The sequence below is a fragment of the Vipera ursinii genome (assembly GCF_947247035.1).
Source record: "Vipera ursinii genome assembly, chromosome: 3".
NCBI lineage: Eukaryota > Metazoa > Chordata > Lepidosauria > Squamata > Viperidae > Vipera > Vipera ursinii.
The window spans coordinates 2,266,299-2,284,803 of NC_139516.1; the positions used below are offsets into that span (position 1 = coordinate 2,266,299).

General features: G+C 45.6%; 2 protein-coding genes across 2 annotated transcripts in view; both read right to left on the reverse strand.

Annotated features, from left to right (window-relative positions):
- TM9SF4 (transmembrane 9 superfamily member 4) overlaps positions 1–17,398 on the reverse strand; it is a 127,613-nt gene extending 110,215 nt beyond the window's left edge. The window contains exon 1 of the mRNA XM_083360854.1: positions 17,363–17,398. Coding sequence (XP_083216980.1) covers positions 17,363–17,365 — 3 coding nt within the window. The 5' untranslated portion in view covers positions 17,366–17,398. The remainder of the gene's footprint in view (positions 1–17,362) is intronic.
- Positions 1–18,505, reverse strand: part of DNMT3B (DNA methyltransferase 3 beta) — a gene marked incomplete at its 5' end in the record, with an annotated part of 480,157 nt that overhangs the window by 330,155 nt on the left and 131,497 nt on the right. The gene's annotated exons all lie outside the window — the stretch shown is intronic.

An 18,505-nucleotide genomic window follows, 5' to 3' on the forward strand; every position in this document is an offset into this window, starting at 1 on the left:
AGCCTTACGCGTCCTGATTCAGGGGACGAAGGGCCTTTGTGATTTGCTGTAGCACCCTGGACGTTGCGCTTTGCTTCTTCTTGAGGGGCCCTCAGCGATGTCCCGGGGTCCAGGGCACTTTCAGATGTTCAGCTCTCGGGAGTCCCAATTTGTGGGATGTTCTTTGGTGCAGCAGTGAGAGTCAACATTCAGCCATAAGGAGGAAGCCGATCATTCCACTGAAAGAGGAGAAGGAGGAAGAGGAGGAGGAGGAGGAAGAGGAGGGGAAGAAGAGGGGGAAGAGGAGGGAAGAGGAGGAGGAGGAAGAGGAGGAGGAAGAGGAAAAGGAGGAAGAACAGGAGGGGAGGAAGAGGAGGGGAGGAAGAACAGGAGGAAGAACAGGAGGAGGAAGACGAAAAGGAAGAACAGGAGGAGGAGGAAGAACAGGAAGAAGAGGAGGAGGAGGAAGAGGAAAAGGAGGAAGAAGAGGAGGGGAGGAAGAACAGGAGGAAGAACAGGAGGAGGAAGAAGAACAGGAAGAAGAGGAGGAGGAGGAAGAGGAAAAGGAGGAAGAAGAGGAGGAGGAGGAGAAGGAAGAACAAGAGGGGAGGAAGAGGAGAGGAAGAACAGGAGGAGGAGAAAGAAAAGGAAGAAGAGGAGGAGGAAGAAGAAAAAGAAGAGGAAGAGGAGGAGGAAGAGGAGGGGAGGAGGAGGAAGAAGAACAGGAGTAGGAGGAAGAAGAAAAGGAAGAAGAGGGGGAGGGAGAGGAGGAGGAAGAGGAGGAGGGGAGGAGGAGGAGGAAGAAGAACAGGAGGAGGAGGAAGAAGAAAAGGAAGAAGAGGGGGAGGGAGAGGAGGAGGAAGAGGAGGAGGAAGAGGAGGGGAGGAGGAGGAGGAAGAAGAAAAGGAAGAACAGGAGGAGGAGGAAGAAGAGGAAGAAGAGGGGGAGGGAGAGGAGGAGGAAGAGGAGGAGGAGGAGGAAGAGGAGGGGAAGAAGAGGGGGAAGAGGAGGGAAGAGGAGGAGGAGGAAGAGGAGGAGGAAGAGGAAAAGGAGGAAGAAGAGGAGGGGAGGAAGAGGAGGGGAGGAAGAACAGGAGGAAGAACAGGAGGAGGAAGACGAAAAGGAAGAACAGGAGGAGGAGGAAGAACAGGAAGAAGAGGAGGAGGAGGAAGAGGAAAAGGAGGAAGAAGAGGAGGGGAGGAAGAACAGGAGGAAGAACAGGAGGAGGAAGAAGAACAGGAAGAAGAGGAGGAGGAGGAAGAGGAAAAGGAGGAAGAAGAGGAGGAGGAGGAGAAGGAAGAACAAGAGGGGAGGAAGTGGAGAGGAAGAACAGGAGGAGGAGAAAGAAAAGGAAGAAGAGGAGGAGGAAGAAGAAAAAGAAGAGGAAGAGGAGGAGGAAGAGGAGGGGAGGAGGAGGAAGAAGAACAGGAGGAGGAGGAAGAAGAAAAGGAAGAAGAGGGGGAGGGAGAGGAGGAGGAAGAGGAGGAGGGGAGGAGGAGGAGGAAGAAGAAAAGGAAGAAGAGGGGGAGGGAGAGGAGGAGGAAGAGAAGAGGAGGGGAGGAGGAGGAGGAAGAAGAAAAGGAAGAAGAGGGGGAGGAGGAGGAAGAAGAGGAAGAAGAGGGGGAGGGAGAGGAGGAGGAAGAGGAGGAGGAGGAAGAGGAAAAGGAGGAAGAAGAGGAGGAGGAGGAAGAGGAGGGGAGGAGGAGGAGGAAGAAGAGGGGAGGAAGAACAGGAGGAAGAACAGGAGGAGGAAGAAGAAAAGGAAGAAGAGGAGGAAGAGGAGGAAGAAGAGGAAGAGGAGGGGAGGGAGGAGAAGGAACAGGAAGGGAGGGAGGGGAGGAGGAGGAAAGGAAGGTTTTAAACTTAGGCAGGAAAAAACCCCCAAAGGTATAAAAGTGCAGATTAGGCCAAACCTGGCTCAAAAACAGCAACCCTGCGAGGGACCTTGCAGTCCTAGTTGGACGATCCCTTCAACATGAGCCAGCCGTGTGCTGCAGCAGCCAAAAAAAGCCAGTGCAATCCTGGGTTGGAGAAACACAGGCGTAGAATCAAAATCATGTGAAGTATTAGTAGTTGTTGTTGTTAGCTGCTTGCTAATTGTGGTCATAAGTTGAGGACTGCCTGTGTTAGCTGCGTTGCCCACTTTGTTGTTGTTGTTGTTAGCTGCTAAGTCGTGTCCGGTCACCCATCGCGACCCCACGGACCACGTTCCTCCAGGCCTTCCTGTCCTCCACCATCTTCTGGAGTCCATTGAGGCTCACGCCTGCTGCTTCAGGGACTCCAAGAGAGACACACTTTTTAAAAATACAATCTTGCGTTTCTCACAGAATGCCAGGCAGTCAGGAGTCTGTCTGGGTGTCTCTTCCTGTTATTCCCACAACAACCCTTTGAGGTAGGCTGATCGGAATGACCCAAAGTAAACCTGACTGATTCTGTGTCCTCTGTCAGCTTTCCACACAGACAGTAAGAAGTCAATATTTTTCCCAAGGTGGTAGAAAGGCAGTTGTTGTTAGCTGCGAAGTCGTGTCCGACCCATCGCAACCCCACGGACAACGTTCCTCCAGGCCTTCCTGTCCTCCGCCATCTTCTGGAGTCCATCTAAGCTCACGCCTCCTGCTTCAGGGACTCCATCCAGCCACCTCATTCTCTGTCGTCCCCTTCTTCTATTGCCCTCCACCTTTCCCAGCATTAGGCTCTTCTCCAGTGAGTCCTTCCTTCTTCTCATTAGGTGGCCAAAGGATTTGAGTTTCAGCTTCAGGATCTGGTATTAGTACCACTATATAAAGCCTTAGTAAGGCCACATCTGGAATACACACCAGTTTTATTCACCACCTTACAAAAAAGATGTTGACACTTTGGGAAAAAATGCAAAGAGCAACTAAGATGATTAAAGGCCTGGAGACTAAAACATATGAAGAACGGTTGAGGGATTTGGGTTTGGCTAGTCTAGAGAAAAGAAAGACGGGGTGGGGTGGGGGGGGGAAGACATGATAGCAGTATTCCAGTATTTGAGGGGCTGCCACAAAGAAGAGGAGGGGGTCAACTTATCTGGAGAGAAGCAACCTAGAACTACTAAGGAGAAATTTCCCGACAGTTAGAACAACGAATCAGTGGAACTGCTTGCCTCCAGAAGTTGTGGGTCCTCCAACCCTGGAAGTTTGTAAAAAGAGACTGGACAGCCATTTGACTGAAATGGTATTTGGTTTCCTGACTGAGCAGGGGGTTGGACTAGATGACCTCAAAGGTCCCTTCCGACTTGGTTGTTCTGTTATTTTCCTAAGTACCAGGAGGCAGAATGAGAAACAACGCAGGCAAACTTATCAAAGAGAGAAGCAACCTGGAATTAAGGAGAAACTTCCTGACAGCGAGCACAGTCAACCAGTGGAAGAGCTTTGTCTTCAGAAGTTGTGGGGTTTTTTTAAGAAGAGACTGGACAGCCACTTGTCTCAAACTGTATAGGGTCTCTTGCTTGAGCAGGGGGTTGGACTAGATGACCTCCAAGGTCCCTTCCAGCTCTATTCTAAATTGAACTGAAAGGACAAGTCCTCATGCTTGCAACCGTTGCAGCATCTCTCTGCGCACATGGCCGCAATTTGGGTGCTTGCAACTGGCATTTATTGATGAATCAGTTGCAGTGTCCCAGGATCCCTGATCACCACCTCTGACCTTCACAGACCACCTGTGACAAACAAAGCTGGTAGCACAGGGGCCTTCAAACATGGCCCTTTTATGACTTGTGGACTTCAACTCCCAGAATTCCTCAGCCAGGCATACGTGCCTGGCTGAGGAATTCTGGGAGTTGAAGTCCACAAGTCATAAAAGAGCCACGTTTGAAGGCCCCTGGTCTGGATCCAAGTCCGCAGGTTCATCAAAATGGCCGACTGAGGAATTCTGGGAGTTGAAGTCCACAAGTCATAAAAGAGCCACGTTTGAAGGCCCCTGGTCTGGATCCAAGTCTGCAGGTTCATCAAAATGGCCGACTGAGGAATTCTGGGAGTTGAAGTCCACAAGTCATAAAAGGGCCACGTTTGAAGGCCCCTGGTCTGGATCCAAGTCTGCAGGTTCATCAAAATGGCCGACTGAGGAATTCTGGGAGTTGAAGTCCACAAGTCATAAAAGGGCCACGTTTGAAGGCCCCTGGTCTGGACCCAAGTCCGCAGGTTCATCAAAATGGCCGACTGAGGAATTCTGGGAGTTGAAGTCCACAAGTCATAAAAGGGCCACGTTTGAAGGCCCCTGGTCTGGATCCAAGTCCGCAGGTTCATCAAAATGGCCGACTGAGGAATTCTGGGAGTTGAAGTCCACAAGTCATAAAAGGGCCACGTTTGAAGGCCCCTGGTCTGGATCCAAGTCCGCAGGTTCATCAAAATGGCCGACTGAGGAATTCTGGGAGTTGAAGTCCACAAGTCATAAAAGGGCCACGTTTGAAGGCCCCTGGTCTGGATCCAAGTCCGCAGGTTCATCAAAATGGCCAACTGAGGAATTCTGGGAGTTGAAGTCCACAAGTCATAAAAGGGCCACGTTTGAAGGCCCCTGGTCTGGATCCAAGTCCGCAGGTTCATCAAAATGGCTGACTGAGGAATTCTGGGAGTTGAAGTCCACAAGTCATAAAAGAGCCACGTTTGAAGGCCCCTGGTCTGGATCCAAGTCCGCAGGTTCATCAAAATGGCCGACTGAGGAATTCTGGGAGTTGAAGTCCACAAGTCATAAAAGGGCCACGTTTGAAGGCCCCTGGTCTGGATCCAAGTCTGCAGGTTCATCAAAATGGCCGACTGAGGAATTCTGGGAGTTGAAGTCCACAAGTCATAAAAGGGCCACGTTTGAAGGCCCCTGGTCTGGACCCAAGTCCGCAGGTTCATCAAAATGGCCGACTGAGGAATTCTGGGAGTTGAAGTCCACAAGTCATAAAAGGGCCACGTTTGAAGGCCCCTGGTCTGGATCCAAGTCCGCAGGTTCATCAAAATGGCCGACTGAGGAATTCTGGGAGTTGAAGTCCACAAGTCATAAAAGGGCCACGTTTGAAGGCCCCTTGTCTGGATCCAAGTCCGCAGGTTCATCAAAATGGCCGACTGAGGAATTCTGGGAGTTGAAGTCCACAAGTCATAAAAGGGCCACGTTTGAAGGCCCCTGGTCTGGATCCAAGTCCGCAGGTTCATCAAAATGGCCGACTGAGGAATTCTGGGAGTTGAAGTCCACAAGTCATAAAAGGGCCACGTTTGAAGGCCCCTGGTCTGGATCCAAGTCCGCAGGTTCATCAAAATGGCCGACTGAGGAATTCTGGGAGTTGAAGTCCACAAGTCATAAAAGGGCCACGTTTGAAGGCCCCTGGTCTGGATCCAAGTCCGCAGGTTCATCAAAATGGCCAACTGAGGAATTCTGGGAGTTGAAGTCCACAAGTCATAAAAGGGCCACGTTTGAAGGCCCCTGGTCTGTATCCAAGTCCGCAGGTTCATCAAAATGGCCGACTGAGGAATTCTGGGAGTTGAAGTCCACAAGTCATAAAAGGGCCACGTTTGAAGGCCCCTGGTCTGAATCCAAGTCCGCAGGTTCATCAAAATGGCCAACTGAGGAATTCTGGGAGTTGAAGTCCACAAGTCATAAAAGGGCCACGTTTGAAGGCCCCTGGTCTGGATCCAAGTCCGCAGGTTCATCAAAATGGCCGACTGAGGAATTCTGGGAGTTGAAGTCCACAAGTCATAAAAGGGCCACGTTTGAAGACCGCTGTGTAGCGGAAGCCAGATTTGCTGTGAATAGCTGATTGATTGTGGCAAGAAAGGGTAGGCCTTGCTTAACGTCCAAATCGCTTTGCAATGGAAAATCCCATCCCAGTTTTGGTCATAAGCGATGGCTATTTGCCACCTTCCACAAAACTTCCGATGAGCAGTCAATGGAGGGAAGCTGGATCTGCTTAATGGCTGCAGGAAAGCCAGTTGTAAAAACTGGGTACGATTCATTTAACGACCACATCACTTAGCAATGGAAAACCCCATCCCAATTCTGGTCGTAAATCGAGAACTATCTGATTTTCGTTCGTTCCGCCAGGACCTGAAGACCTGGCTCTTTGAGCTTTCTGGCCAGGACTGAGGATTTTTTTAATTTTTTAACTTATTATAATTGGGTTTTTAATCAGAGTTATAGGGGTTTTAGATTTTAATTAAGGAAAATTTAATCTATTTTAATTGCTATTAATTTTTGTATTGTAATGTTGTTTTAATTGCCTTGTGAACCGCCCTGGGTCCTACGGGAGAAGGGCGGTATATAAGTTTAATAAATATAAATATAATATATAAATATAAATATGTTGCATGCTTGGCACACAAGAAAAAGGAATGGGGGATCTCTTGATTTGGGGTAGATTAGGAAGCTGATCCAATACTCTTGGGTAAGAATAACCTCTAAAAAGCTTTTTCTCCCATCCCCAAATTAAATTGCTGAATTATATTTTATATAACCATATTTTATTAATTTTTTATAATCACCAATCCTTAATATTTTATCAGCAACATGTTGTCTGGGTTCCAATGTTTAGCTTACTATTACATGTTAAACTCTTTTCTCTCTACCTTGTTTTTTTCCTAGCCATTGATAAAGTCTATCCCATGTTCTAAAGTATTCTGAATCTTCTTTCTCTTTCATTTTTAGTGCCAATCTGTCCATTTCTGCACAGTCCAAAATTTTCTTAATTATCTCTTCCTCCGGTGGTAATTCTTCATCCTTCCAAAGTTGAGCAAATACAAATCTTGCTGCCGTTAATACATGTAACATTAAATATACACATTCTTTCTCACAATTTCCTGAAATTATACCTAACAGAAATAATTCTGGCTTAAAATCTACGTGTTTTTTTATCATTTTCTCTAACCATATATGTATTTTTGTTCAAAATCTTTTAGCCTTAGGGCAAGTCCATCAAAGATGATAATATGTGCCTGGTTTTTGTCTACATTTCCAACAATTGCTAGACATATTTTAAAACGTTTTTGTTAACCTCACAGTTGGTAGGTGCCATCTATAAAACATTTTATATACGTTTTCTTTGTAAGCCACCGCCTGTGTTATTTTAGACCAGGGGTCTTCAAACTTGGCCCTTCGATGACTTGTGGACTTCAACTCCCAGAGTTCCTCAGCCAGAGTGCCTGGCTGAGGAATTCTGGGAGTTGAAGTCCACAAGTCATCAAAGGGCCAAGTTTGAAGACCCCTGCAAGTTTTCCAAGGCTTTGCCAGTTTTCTAGCTCTATGTTATGCCCAAAGTTTTTTGCCCACGGTATCATTGTTTCTTTAACTTGTTCCTCTTCCATCTTTAAACTTACCGTGTACTTATACAGTTTCTTAATCGATCTTTCATCTGATGCCAATAGTATGTGGTCAAATTCTGTCTGCTTTTTATAGAATCCAGATGTTTCAGCATCTTTTTCATCTCTCGTTTGAATTTGCAGGTGTGGCCACCATGATAGATCAATGCCCTGTTCTTCTCGCTCTTGTCTAGTTTTTAGTTTTCCTTCAATATTCAAAACGCCTTTACAAGCCACAATTTGCCCATAGTTTTAATTAGGTTAGGGTGAACCAAACGCTTCCACTGTTGAAAGCCATCCAGGTATTTTCATGTAAATTTCCGCTTTCACCATTTCCCATTCTAGAAGAAGTGCGTTTCTTATATAGTGGTTTTGAAAGTATCTATGTATTTTATTCTTCCCATACCATAGGAAGGCATGCCAACCAAGTTACAGGTTATGCCCTTCTAGATATAGTAATCTTTTATGTCTAAGGGTTATCCATTCTTTCATCCATGTTAGTGCAGATGCTTGATAGCATAGGGCCCAATCTGGCAGCCCAAATCCCCCTTTTATTTGCCTTCTTGTAGCGTTTTCAAGGGACGCGGTGGCTCAGTGGGTTAGGACGCTGAGCTTGTCGATCAGAAGGTCGGCAGTTTGGCGGGTCGAATCCCGAGTGCCGCGTAACAGAGTGAGCGCCTGTTACTCGTCCCAGCTCCTGCCAACCTAGCAGTTCGAAAGCACGTAAAAATGCAAGTAGAAAAATAGGGACCACTACGGTGGGAAGGTAACAGCGTTCCGTGCGTCTTTGGAGTCTAGTCATGCCGGCCACATGACCACGGAGACATCCTCGGACAAGCGCTGGCTCTTCGGCTTTGAAACGGAGATGAGCACCGGCCCCTAGAGTCGGAAACGACTAGCAGGCATGTGCGGGGGAACCTTTACCTTTACCTTTAGCGTTTTCAATCTAATTCTGGCTTTTTTTTTACCTTGCCAAATAAATTTCAAGATCAGTGTATTTTTTAGTTCATCCATTGCTGAATTTAATGTTGGAAGAAAAACCCGGAGTGGAGTCTTCCGTGGAAGGAACTGGCCAGGCTGTCTCTGGCTGAGCTAACAAGGAATGGGAGAGTTTTTCGACTAACTCTTCATTTCCTGTTGACAATTTACCCCCAATGCATCTGCTGAAATATTTAAATCCCCATTAACAGAGCAATTTTTCCTGGAGAGCTGACTCATCCTCATCCTGCAAATATCCACCTTAAAAAGAAGGTGACATTGAAGACGATTAGATAAAACTGGAAGCAGATACAGAATAAATTCAGAATAAAAGAGTTAGGAGGGACCTTGGAGGTCTTCTAGTCCAACCCTCTGCTCAAGCAGGAGACCCTAGACCAGGGCTGTCCAACACTGGTCTCTTTAAGGCTTTAGACTTCTTGACTATGAGCCAGCAGTGTGCAGCCAAAAAAGCTCACACAATCCTGGGTTGTATAAACAGAGGCATAGAATCAAGATCACGTGAGGTATTAGTACCGCTTTACAAAGCCCTAGTGAGGCCACACCTGGAACACTGCATCCAATTTTGGTCACCATATCACAAAAAAGATGTTGAGAGTCTGGGAAAAAATCAGAGAAGAGCAACTAAGATGATCAAAGGCCTGGAGACTAAAACATACGAAGAACGGCTGCGGGACTTGGGTTTGGCTAGTCTAAAGAAAAGAAGAAATAGGGGAGACATGATAGCAGTCTTCCAGTATCTGAAGTTCTGCCCCAAAGAAGAGGGGGTCAAGCTATTCTCCAAAGCACCTGAAGGCAGGACAAGAATCAACGGATGGAAACTAGTCAAGGAGAGAAGCAACCTGGAACTAAGGAGGAATTTCCTAACAGTGAAGACAATTAACCAGTGGAACAACCTGCCTCCAGAAGTGGTGAATGCTCCAACACTGGAAGTTTTTAAGAAGAGATTGGACAGCCATTTGTCTGAAATGGTATAGGGTTTCCTGCCTGAGAAGGGGGTTGGACTGGAAGACCTCCAAGGTACGTTCCAACTCCATTATTCTATTCTATTCTATTCTATTCTATTCTATTCTATTCTATTCTATTCTATTCTATTCTATTCTATTCTATTCTATTCTATTCTATTCTATTCTATTCTATTCTATTCTATTCTATCCTATCCTATCCTATCCTATCCTATCCTATCTTACTCTACTCTACTCTACTCTATTCTATTAATTCTATTCTATTCTATTCTATTCTATTCTATTCTATTCTATTCTATTCTATTCTATTCTATTCTATTCTATTCTATTCTATTCTATTCTATTCTATTCTATTCTATTCGGGTTCTATTCTACTCTACTCTACTCTACTCTACTCTACTCTACTCTACTCTACTCTACTCTACTCTACTCTAGTCTAGACTTCCAAGGTCCCTTGGACTTCCAAGGTCCCTTCCAACTTTATTACTATTATTATTGATCATCGCAGTCAGCCAGATGTTCAGAGTGGATTTGGCATTTTTGTCTACCTATCGAGTCCTTACCAAGGACCCGGGATAGGCAGATGTGGATGTTGGATGGCATTACAGATCTCGTCGCAGGATGGAAGCAGTTCCTAGTAAGGCCGCCTTTTGCAATTGACTAATGGCGAATTCGTCAATGCCGATGATGGTGTTCCAGTGGTGCTCCAGTTGTTTTGGGATTGCACCCAAGGCGCCTATTACTATTGGTGCCACCTTTGCTTGCCTTTGCCACAGTCTTTCTATTTCGATTTGTAGGTCTTTGTATTTTGTGATCTTCTCCAGTTCTTTCTCGTCTATTCTGCTGTCTCCAGGCACTGCCACGTCCACTATCCAGACTTTTTTGTCTTCCTTATCGACAATTGTTAAGTCCGGGGTGTTATGTTGCAGGTGCTTGTGTGTTTGAAATTCTGAAGTCCCAGAGCAGTTTAACTTTATCATTTTCGGTGACTTTCTCTGTTTTATGATCCCACCAGTCCTTGCTTACAGGCAAATGATATTTCTTGCAGATCTTCCAGTGCACCATTGTTGCTACTTTGACGTGCCGCTGCTTGTAGTCAGTCCGTGCAATCTTCTTGCAGCAGCTTACCAGGTGATCCACTGTTTCTTCCGCTTCTTTGCATAGGCGGCACTTACTGTTTTGCTGTCTTCTCAATTTTGACTTTGTATGCATTTGTCCTTAAGGCTTGGTCTTGTGCAGCCAGAATTAGTCCCTCAGTCTCTTTCTTCAACTTTCCTGCTCTTAGCCATTGCCAGGTCTTGTTATTATCTGCTTTCCCAGCTATTTTTATAAATGTACTGGCCATGGAGTGCTTTGTCTTCCCACGCCTCTATTCTGTTCTTCATTTGGTCTTTCTCGTAGGCCAGTTTGGTCTCTCCAGTGGTCAGTAAGCCTTCCTGATATACTAATTTCAGTGCATCTTCATCGTTGTCCTTCAGATATTCTTCCAAAGCCATTTTTTCTTCTTCAACCATCTGATGTAATTGCAGCATTCCACGTCCACCTATTTGCCTTGGTAGATAGAGTCTGTCAATGTCACTGCGTGGATGATATTATTGTTCATCACACAGTCAGCCAGATGTTCAGACCAGATCTGGCATTTTTGTCTACCTGTCGAGTCCTTCCCAAGGACCTGGGATAGGCAGATGTGGATGTTGGATGGTATCACAGATCTCGTCACAGGATGGAAGCAGTTCCTAGCAAGGCTGCCTTTTGCAATTGACTGATGGCGAATTTGTCAATGCCGATGATGGTGTTCAAGTGGTGCTCCAGCTGTTTTGGGATTGCACCCAAGGCACCTATTACTATTGGTACCACCCTTGCTTGCCTTTGCCACAGTCTATTTCTATTTCTATTTGTAGGTCTTTGTATTTTGTTATCTTCTCCAGTTCTTTCTCATCTATTCTGCTGTCTCCAGGTACTGCCACGTTCATTATCCAGACTTTTTTGTCTTTCTTATCGACAATTGTTAAGTCCCGGGTGCTGCTGCTGCTGCTTCTGCTGCTGCTGTTATTATTTATTTATTTATTTATTTATTTATTTATTTATTTATTTATTTATTTATTTAATTTGTATACCGCCCTTCTCCCGAAGGACTGAGGGCGGTGAACAGGGCAATACATAAAAAACAAGATACAAAAATTAAAAATTATTAAAAAATAATTAAACAATGCCCATAATAAATTAATACAGATTAAAAATTGAAGTCCATTTATAAAATCCCACCCTATCCCATCAGGCCAGGCCAGCTTGTTTAAAGAGATGGGTTTTAAGATCGCGCCGGAAGGAGCGGAGATCGGGCGCCATCCGGAGCTCGACCGGAAGATGGTTCCATAAATCCGGTGCACCCACAGAGAACGCCCTCCCCCTGGGGGCCACCAGTTGGCATTCTTTGACCGGTGGCACCCTGAGGAGACCCTCTCTGTGGGAGCGTACTGGGCGGAGGGAAGTTGACGCCGGCCGTTGGTGCTCTCCAAGGTATTCTGGACCCATGCCATGTAGAGCTTTGTAGGTCATTACTAACACCTTGAACCTCACTTGGAAGACAACTGGAAGCCAATGCAGCTCGCGGAGCAAAGGTGTGACATGGGAGTGTCGGGAAGCTCCCAATACAACTCTCGCGGCTGCATTCTATACCAGTTGGAGCCTCCGAGTGGTCCTCAAGGGCAGCCCCATTATATAAAGAACGGTTGCAGGAATTGGTTATCCCTAGTTTAATGAAGAGAAGGACTAAGGGTGACATGATAGTAATATTCCAGTATTTGAGGGGCTGCCAGAAAGAAGAAGGGGGGGAACCTATTCTGCAAAGCACCTGAAGGCTTTGAAAGTAATCAGAGACAGAAGCAACCAAGAAACTAAAGACAAATTTCTTGACTGTGAGAAAAATTAACCAAATTGGGAAAATGTGACCATCCTACACCAGGCCAAATCGAAAAATGCCAGGGAATTTCCAGAAGCCTGGCACTCTGACAAATCAGCCATCAATAGAGACCTAGACATCAACAACATCTATGGACTATGCAAAAGAGACAGTCAACCAGCCCAAAAGGGATCAAAAAGACCCCAGCCCTTCTCCACCTAGGATCGGCACCCGGATCGGCATAGATTAACTCCAAGGTCACCTTCAGACCAGCAATCAAGTAAACAACACCCCCATCAAGAAAGTGCCAAAGAGCCATTAATAAACAGCCCAACCAAAGGATCCCTAAGACCCCCACCCACCCACCCAGACAGGCAAGACCCCAGAATATAAACCTACAGCAAACCGCGCTCCTTAGTAGCACTGATGATGTTACTTAGTTGGGTCATGAAACGCCTGCAAGAAAACAAGCAAGCTCAGAGGGCACCAAGGATCCCACCATCCTCCTCCTCCTCCTCCTCCTCCTCCTCCTCCTCCTCCTCCTCCTCCTCCTCCTCCTCCTCTGCACAAACTGCACTCCCTTCTAGCACTGATGATGTTCCCTAGTTGAGTCATGCAATGCCTGCAAGAAAACAATGAAGCTCAGAGGGCACCAAGGATCCTACAGTCCTCCTCCTCCTCCTCCTCCTCCTCCTCCTCCTCCTCTCCACAAACCCCACCCTCTTCTATCTCTGATGATGTTTCCTAGGTGGGTAATGAAAGGTCTGCAAGAAAACAAGCAAGCTCAGGAAGGGACCTTGGAGGTCTTCTAGTCCAACCCCCTGCTCAGGCAGGAGACCCTATACCATTCCGGACAAATGGCTGTCCAGTCTCTTCTTGAAAACCTCCCGGGATGGAGCACCTACAACTTCTGGAGGCAGGTAGTTCCACTGGCTAATTGAGGGCTCTTTGCTGCTCTCTGAGCTTGCTTGTTTTTTTTGAAGGCGTTTCGTTACCCAACTAGGTAGCATCATCAGTGTTCGAAGGGAGGGGGGTTTGTGTAGAGGAGGAGGAGGAGGAGGAGGAGGAGGAGGAGGAGGATGACTGTGGGGTCCTTGGTGTTGGGCATAATTTTGTTTAATCGTTTTTAATTTTTGTATCTTGTTTTTTAATATGTATTGCCCTGTTCACCGCCCTGAGTCCTTTGGGAGAAGGGCGGTATACAAATAAAATTAATAAAATAAAATAAATAAATAAATAATATGTTGTGTGAATGCAGCATTCCGGCTTCGGTGTTCAGTCTGGCTACTTGAATAAACGGCAGGATCCTGAGAGGCCCAAAGCACGTTTCCTGATCTGTTTTCCAACCCATTCAACATCCTTATTTTTTTACGGGAAGCATATGTGTATTCCCCCCCCCAATAACGGTGTGCTAATACTGTTCGCTCTGCTTGTCATTCTGTTCCTATGTCTATGTGCATTTATTATTTATACTGTGTGTTTGCAGTACTCCTGAAGGACCAATTCAGTTGCAAATGTGTGGGGCTATAGAAATAGGGACATTTTTTCCAATAGCTAATGGATTCTCCCCCTCCCTACCCCCCCCCCCCGTCCCTTGGGTCTGCAATGTACATTTAACCGTGGTTTTACACCATTATCCCAATTGCCTGAGTTGTCCTGACCCACCAACCACATGGGCGAATTCAACGTACAGGTATGAAAACAGTTCAATGTCACGGTTCCGACAGACGAGACCAAGGAAAAGAGAGAAATTTTTCTTCAAGAACATTTTTTAAAAATTTGTCTACAAACACACCGGCATGAACAAAGGGGGACCCAAGACTAATTTCCCCTCCCCCTGGTTACTACGTTGCAAAGTTGCTATCCCCACCCTAGTTAGTTGTCGTAAATCACATTCACCAATGATTGCAAAACGCAGGCTCTCCTCCTCCCCGACCTCTTAGCCCGGCCCAAATGTAATCAGTTAGTGACCTTGGTTCCCACAGCTAAGAACTGTTTTGGGCTAACTTCAAGCCACACTCCCCTCCCCCGCTCCCTTCCCTTTCTAAATATGTGGCAACCACAAACGAAGTGAAAATGGCTTCTGTTCGATTTGTTGCAGAGTTGACATTCGTTCTGCGACCAAAGTCGCAACAGCGCTGAAAGAAGTGACTTGCGTCCGTTTTCTCACCCTTGTGACCATCGCGGCATTCGCCATGCTCAGCTGATCCAAATTTGAACGCTTGGCAACGGGTTCCTAGTTAATGACCCGTTGCAGTGGTTCCAGCGGTCACGTGATTTCCCCCCGCCTTTTTTTTTTTTACCAAAAAAGTTTATTAATTTTCTATTATTACATTTGATCAGTGCTTAACAAACATCGTGTTGTCTGGGTTTTAATTTGTTTGCTTCGTAATACAAGTTACGTTCTTAGTCTCTACCCCTTTTTTCCCAACCATTGATAAAATAAATTCCATGTTTGAAAATATTCTGTATCTTCTTTCTCTTTAATCCTCAATGCAAATCTGTCCATTTCAGCACAGTCCTATATCAATAATAATAATAATAATAATAATAATAATAATAATAATAATGATGATGATGATGATGATGATGATGATTTTGGAAGGGACCTTGGAGGCCATCCATTCCAACCCCCTACTCAGGTAGGAAAACCTATACCAGGGGTGTCAAGCTGCCGGCCCACGGGCCGGACATATCACACGGAAGCTGTGCCCACCCCATTGCCGGCAATGGCAAAACTGTCCCGATACGTTGCGTGATGTCATGTGACGTCACGAGTTTGACATGTCTGCCCTATACCATTTCAGACAAATGGCTGTCCAGTCTCTTCTTAAAAACTTCCAGTGTTGGAGCATTCACAGCTTCTGGAGGCAGGTTGTTCCACTGCTTAATTGTTCTCATTGTCAGGAAGTTTCTCCTTAGTTCCAGGTTGCTTCTCTCCTTGACTAGTTTCCATCCGTTGCTTCTTGTCCAGCCTTTGGGCGCTTTGGAGAATAATCTGACCCTCCCATCTTTGTAGGAGCTCCTCAAATATTGGAACACTACTATATAGATACGTAACAGAAGTAAATTTAATCAGCAACAGCTTCCATCTGGATTATATGTCACACAGTAAGGCAAAGATAAACATTCAGGGTACAGTTTGTAAAGTTTATACTTGCATGGCAAAAGGATTGGAGAGTGAAGAACGGGCAAGTCAGAGGTGAAATATTTAACAGAATAACAGAGGGACCTTGGAGGTCATCTAGTCCAACCCCCTGCTCAGGCAGGAAACCCTATACCATTTCAGACAAATGGCTGTCCAGTCTCTTCTTAAAAACTTCCAGTGTTGGAGCATTCACAGCTTCTGGAGGCAGGTTGCTCCACTGGTTAATTGTCCTGTCAGGAAATATCTTCTTAATTTCAGATTGGATCTCTCCTTGATTATTTATTTAGTTATTTATTTAGTTACATTTATATACCACCCTTTCCCTGAGGATTAGTTTCCATCCGTTGCAATATTAGAATATTAGAATAGAAGAGAGGTGGAAGGGACCTTGGAGGCATATACCATTTCAGATAAGTGACTGTCTTGTCCTGCCCTCAGGCGCTTTGGAGAATAGCTTGACTCCCTCTACTTTGGGGCAGCCCCTGAGATATTGGAAGACTGCTATCCTGTCCCCTCTCGACCTTCTCTTCATTAAACTAGATAAACCCAATTCCAGCAACCGTTCCTTGTATGTTTTAGCCTCCAGTCCCCTGATCATCTTTGTGGCTCTTCTCTGCACTTTTTCCAGTGCACCTACAGGAGATGAGCTATTCCATTGATTAATTATGCTGTCAGGAAGTTTCTCCTTAGTTCCAGGTTGCTTCTCTCCTTGGTTAGTTTCCATCCGTTGCTTCTTATCCTGCCTTCAGGTGCTTTGGAGAATAGCTTGACTCCCTCTTCTTTGGGGCAGCCCCTGAGAGATTGGAACACTGCTATCCTGTCCCCTCTCGTCCTTCTCTTCATTAAACTACACATACCCAATTCCAGCAACCGTTCCCTGTATGTTTTAGCCTCCAGCCCCCTAATCATCTTTGTGGCTCTTTTCTGCACTCTGCACTAAATTATGGTGAAGTCTTTTTTTTTTTGTACACTGCCCAGTGTCACAAAACCTGAACTGAGAAGGAGGAGGAGGAGGAGGAGGAGGAGGAAGAAGAAAGAATTTAAAAAGAGAGAGAAAAAGAGAGAATAAAATATAAAGAAAAAGACAACTCCTCCGCCAGAACTGCAATTCCAATCACGGCAATGACCTCAGCTCGGCTTTCCAGGTGCAGCTCTGGGTCTCCAGGGATGGCCTCTCATCTGAACGAGAACACACCGTCTCTGATTATGATCCGTCGCCGGTTTCCAAATTTAGGAAGCCGTCTTTCATAAGGCACTATTACGTCAGGCAGAACGAAGATCTTTATTTCTCCTGATGCTTCTGGTCGCTGATCTTAAGCTGTGTGGAGAGGTGGCTGTCTCGGGCTTGTCACATAGGAGGCGCTTGCAAGAAACGGAGCTGAGCTGGATGCCGAACGGGAACCGAAAAAGAATCATAGAATCCAAGGGCTGGAAGGGACCTCGGAGGTCATCTAGTCCAACCCCCTGCCCTTATACCTTATACAATTCAGGACAAATGATTGTCCAATCGTTCCTTGAAAACCTCCACTGTTGGAGCACCCACAACTTCTGGAGGCAAGTCGGTTCCACTGATTGATTTTTTTTTGTCAGGAAATTCCTCCTTATTTTGATAAGATTAGAAGAATGGAATGGAACAGAATAGAATAGAATAGAATAGAATAGAAAATATGGAATGGAATAGAACAGTACAGAACAGAACAGAACAGAACAGAGTGTGCGACACTCAATGTTCACCTTTCCCCAGAATCTCAGCTTCTGTTCACACTGTGGTAGCCCAGGGGTCTCCAGAGTTGGCCATTTTAAGACCTGTGGATTTCAACTCCCAGAATTCCTCAGCCAGCATAAAAGAATTCTGGAAGTCCACAAGTCTTAAAGTTGCCGAATTGGGAGATCTCTGAAGTAGCACATTTTTTCCTTGATCACTCCAAAACACATTAGCAGAAAGTCCAATAGAACTTATATGTAAGGGTGTAGGTCTATACATATGCTGTAAATGATGATGATGATGATGATGATGATGATGTTGGAAGGGACCTTGGAGGTCATCTAGCCCAACCCCCAGCTCAGGCAGGAAACCCTATACCATTTTGGACAAATGGCTGTCCAGTCTCTTCTTAAAAGCCTCCAGTGTTGGAGCATTCACAGCTTCTGAAGGCAGGTTGTTCCACTGGTTAATTGTTCTCACCGTCAGGAAATTTCTCCTTAGTTCCAGGTTGCTTCTCTCCTTGATTAGTTTCCATCCGTCGCGTCTTCTCCTGCCCTCAGGTACTTTGGAGAATAGCTTGACTCCCTCTTCTTTGGGGCTGCCCCTGAGATATTGGAAGAGTGCTATCCTGTCCCCCCTCATCCCTCTCTTCATTAAACTAGATGTTAAGTATTCGGTTCTTTCAGGCATTGAGCGAGAGGAGGTGTTCAAACAGCAACAAGTTTATTCAGAGTCAGAACATAACAGAAGCAAGCTAATAGCTGCTGTGCAGCTATTTATACGGTTGGCCTCTAGGCGGCGACCAATAGATTTAAAGTAGCAGTTTCCTGCCCAAAACTACTTAACAGACTGGAGACAGCAAGTCTAGCTCAGCCCAGCAACCATTACATAACATACAAAAGTAAGTCAGCCATTAAACAGACACAAAGCAAGTGATTTAGGCCAATACTTTACACTAGACATACGCAATTCCAACAGCCGTTCCTTATATGTTTTAGCCTCCAGTCCCCTAATCATCTTTGTTGCTCTTCTCTGTACTCTTTCCAGAGTCTCAACATCTTTTTTACATCGTGGTGACCAAAACTGGATGCAGTATTCCACGTGTGGCCTTACCAAGGCATTGTAAAGTGGTATTAACACTTCATGTGATCCTGATTCTATCCCTCTGTTAATGCTGCCTAGCACTGTGTTGGCTTTTTCAGCAGCTGCCGCACACGGCTGGCTCATGTTTAAGTGAATGTCCACTAGGACTCCGAGATCCCTCTTACAGTTCCTACTATTGAGCAAGGTACCCCCTATACTATACCTGTACATTTGGTTTTTCTGTAGTATGTTTTAAATGTGTGTTATGTAAATTTTTTGGCTTGCTAACAAAGAATAAAGGGAGACTGATATGATCATTTCAAACTTATTTGTTCTCATCAGTCAGCCATACCCTTCTGAGATTCGAACCTGGGCCGACTGAGTCTTAAGCAGTTGTTTTAACCCCTAGGGTACAGTCTCTCTCTCTCTCTCTCTCTC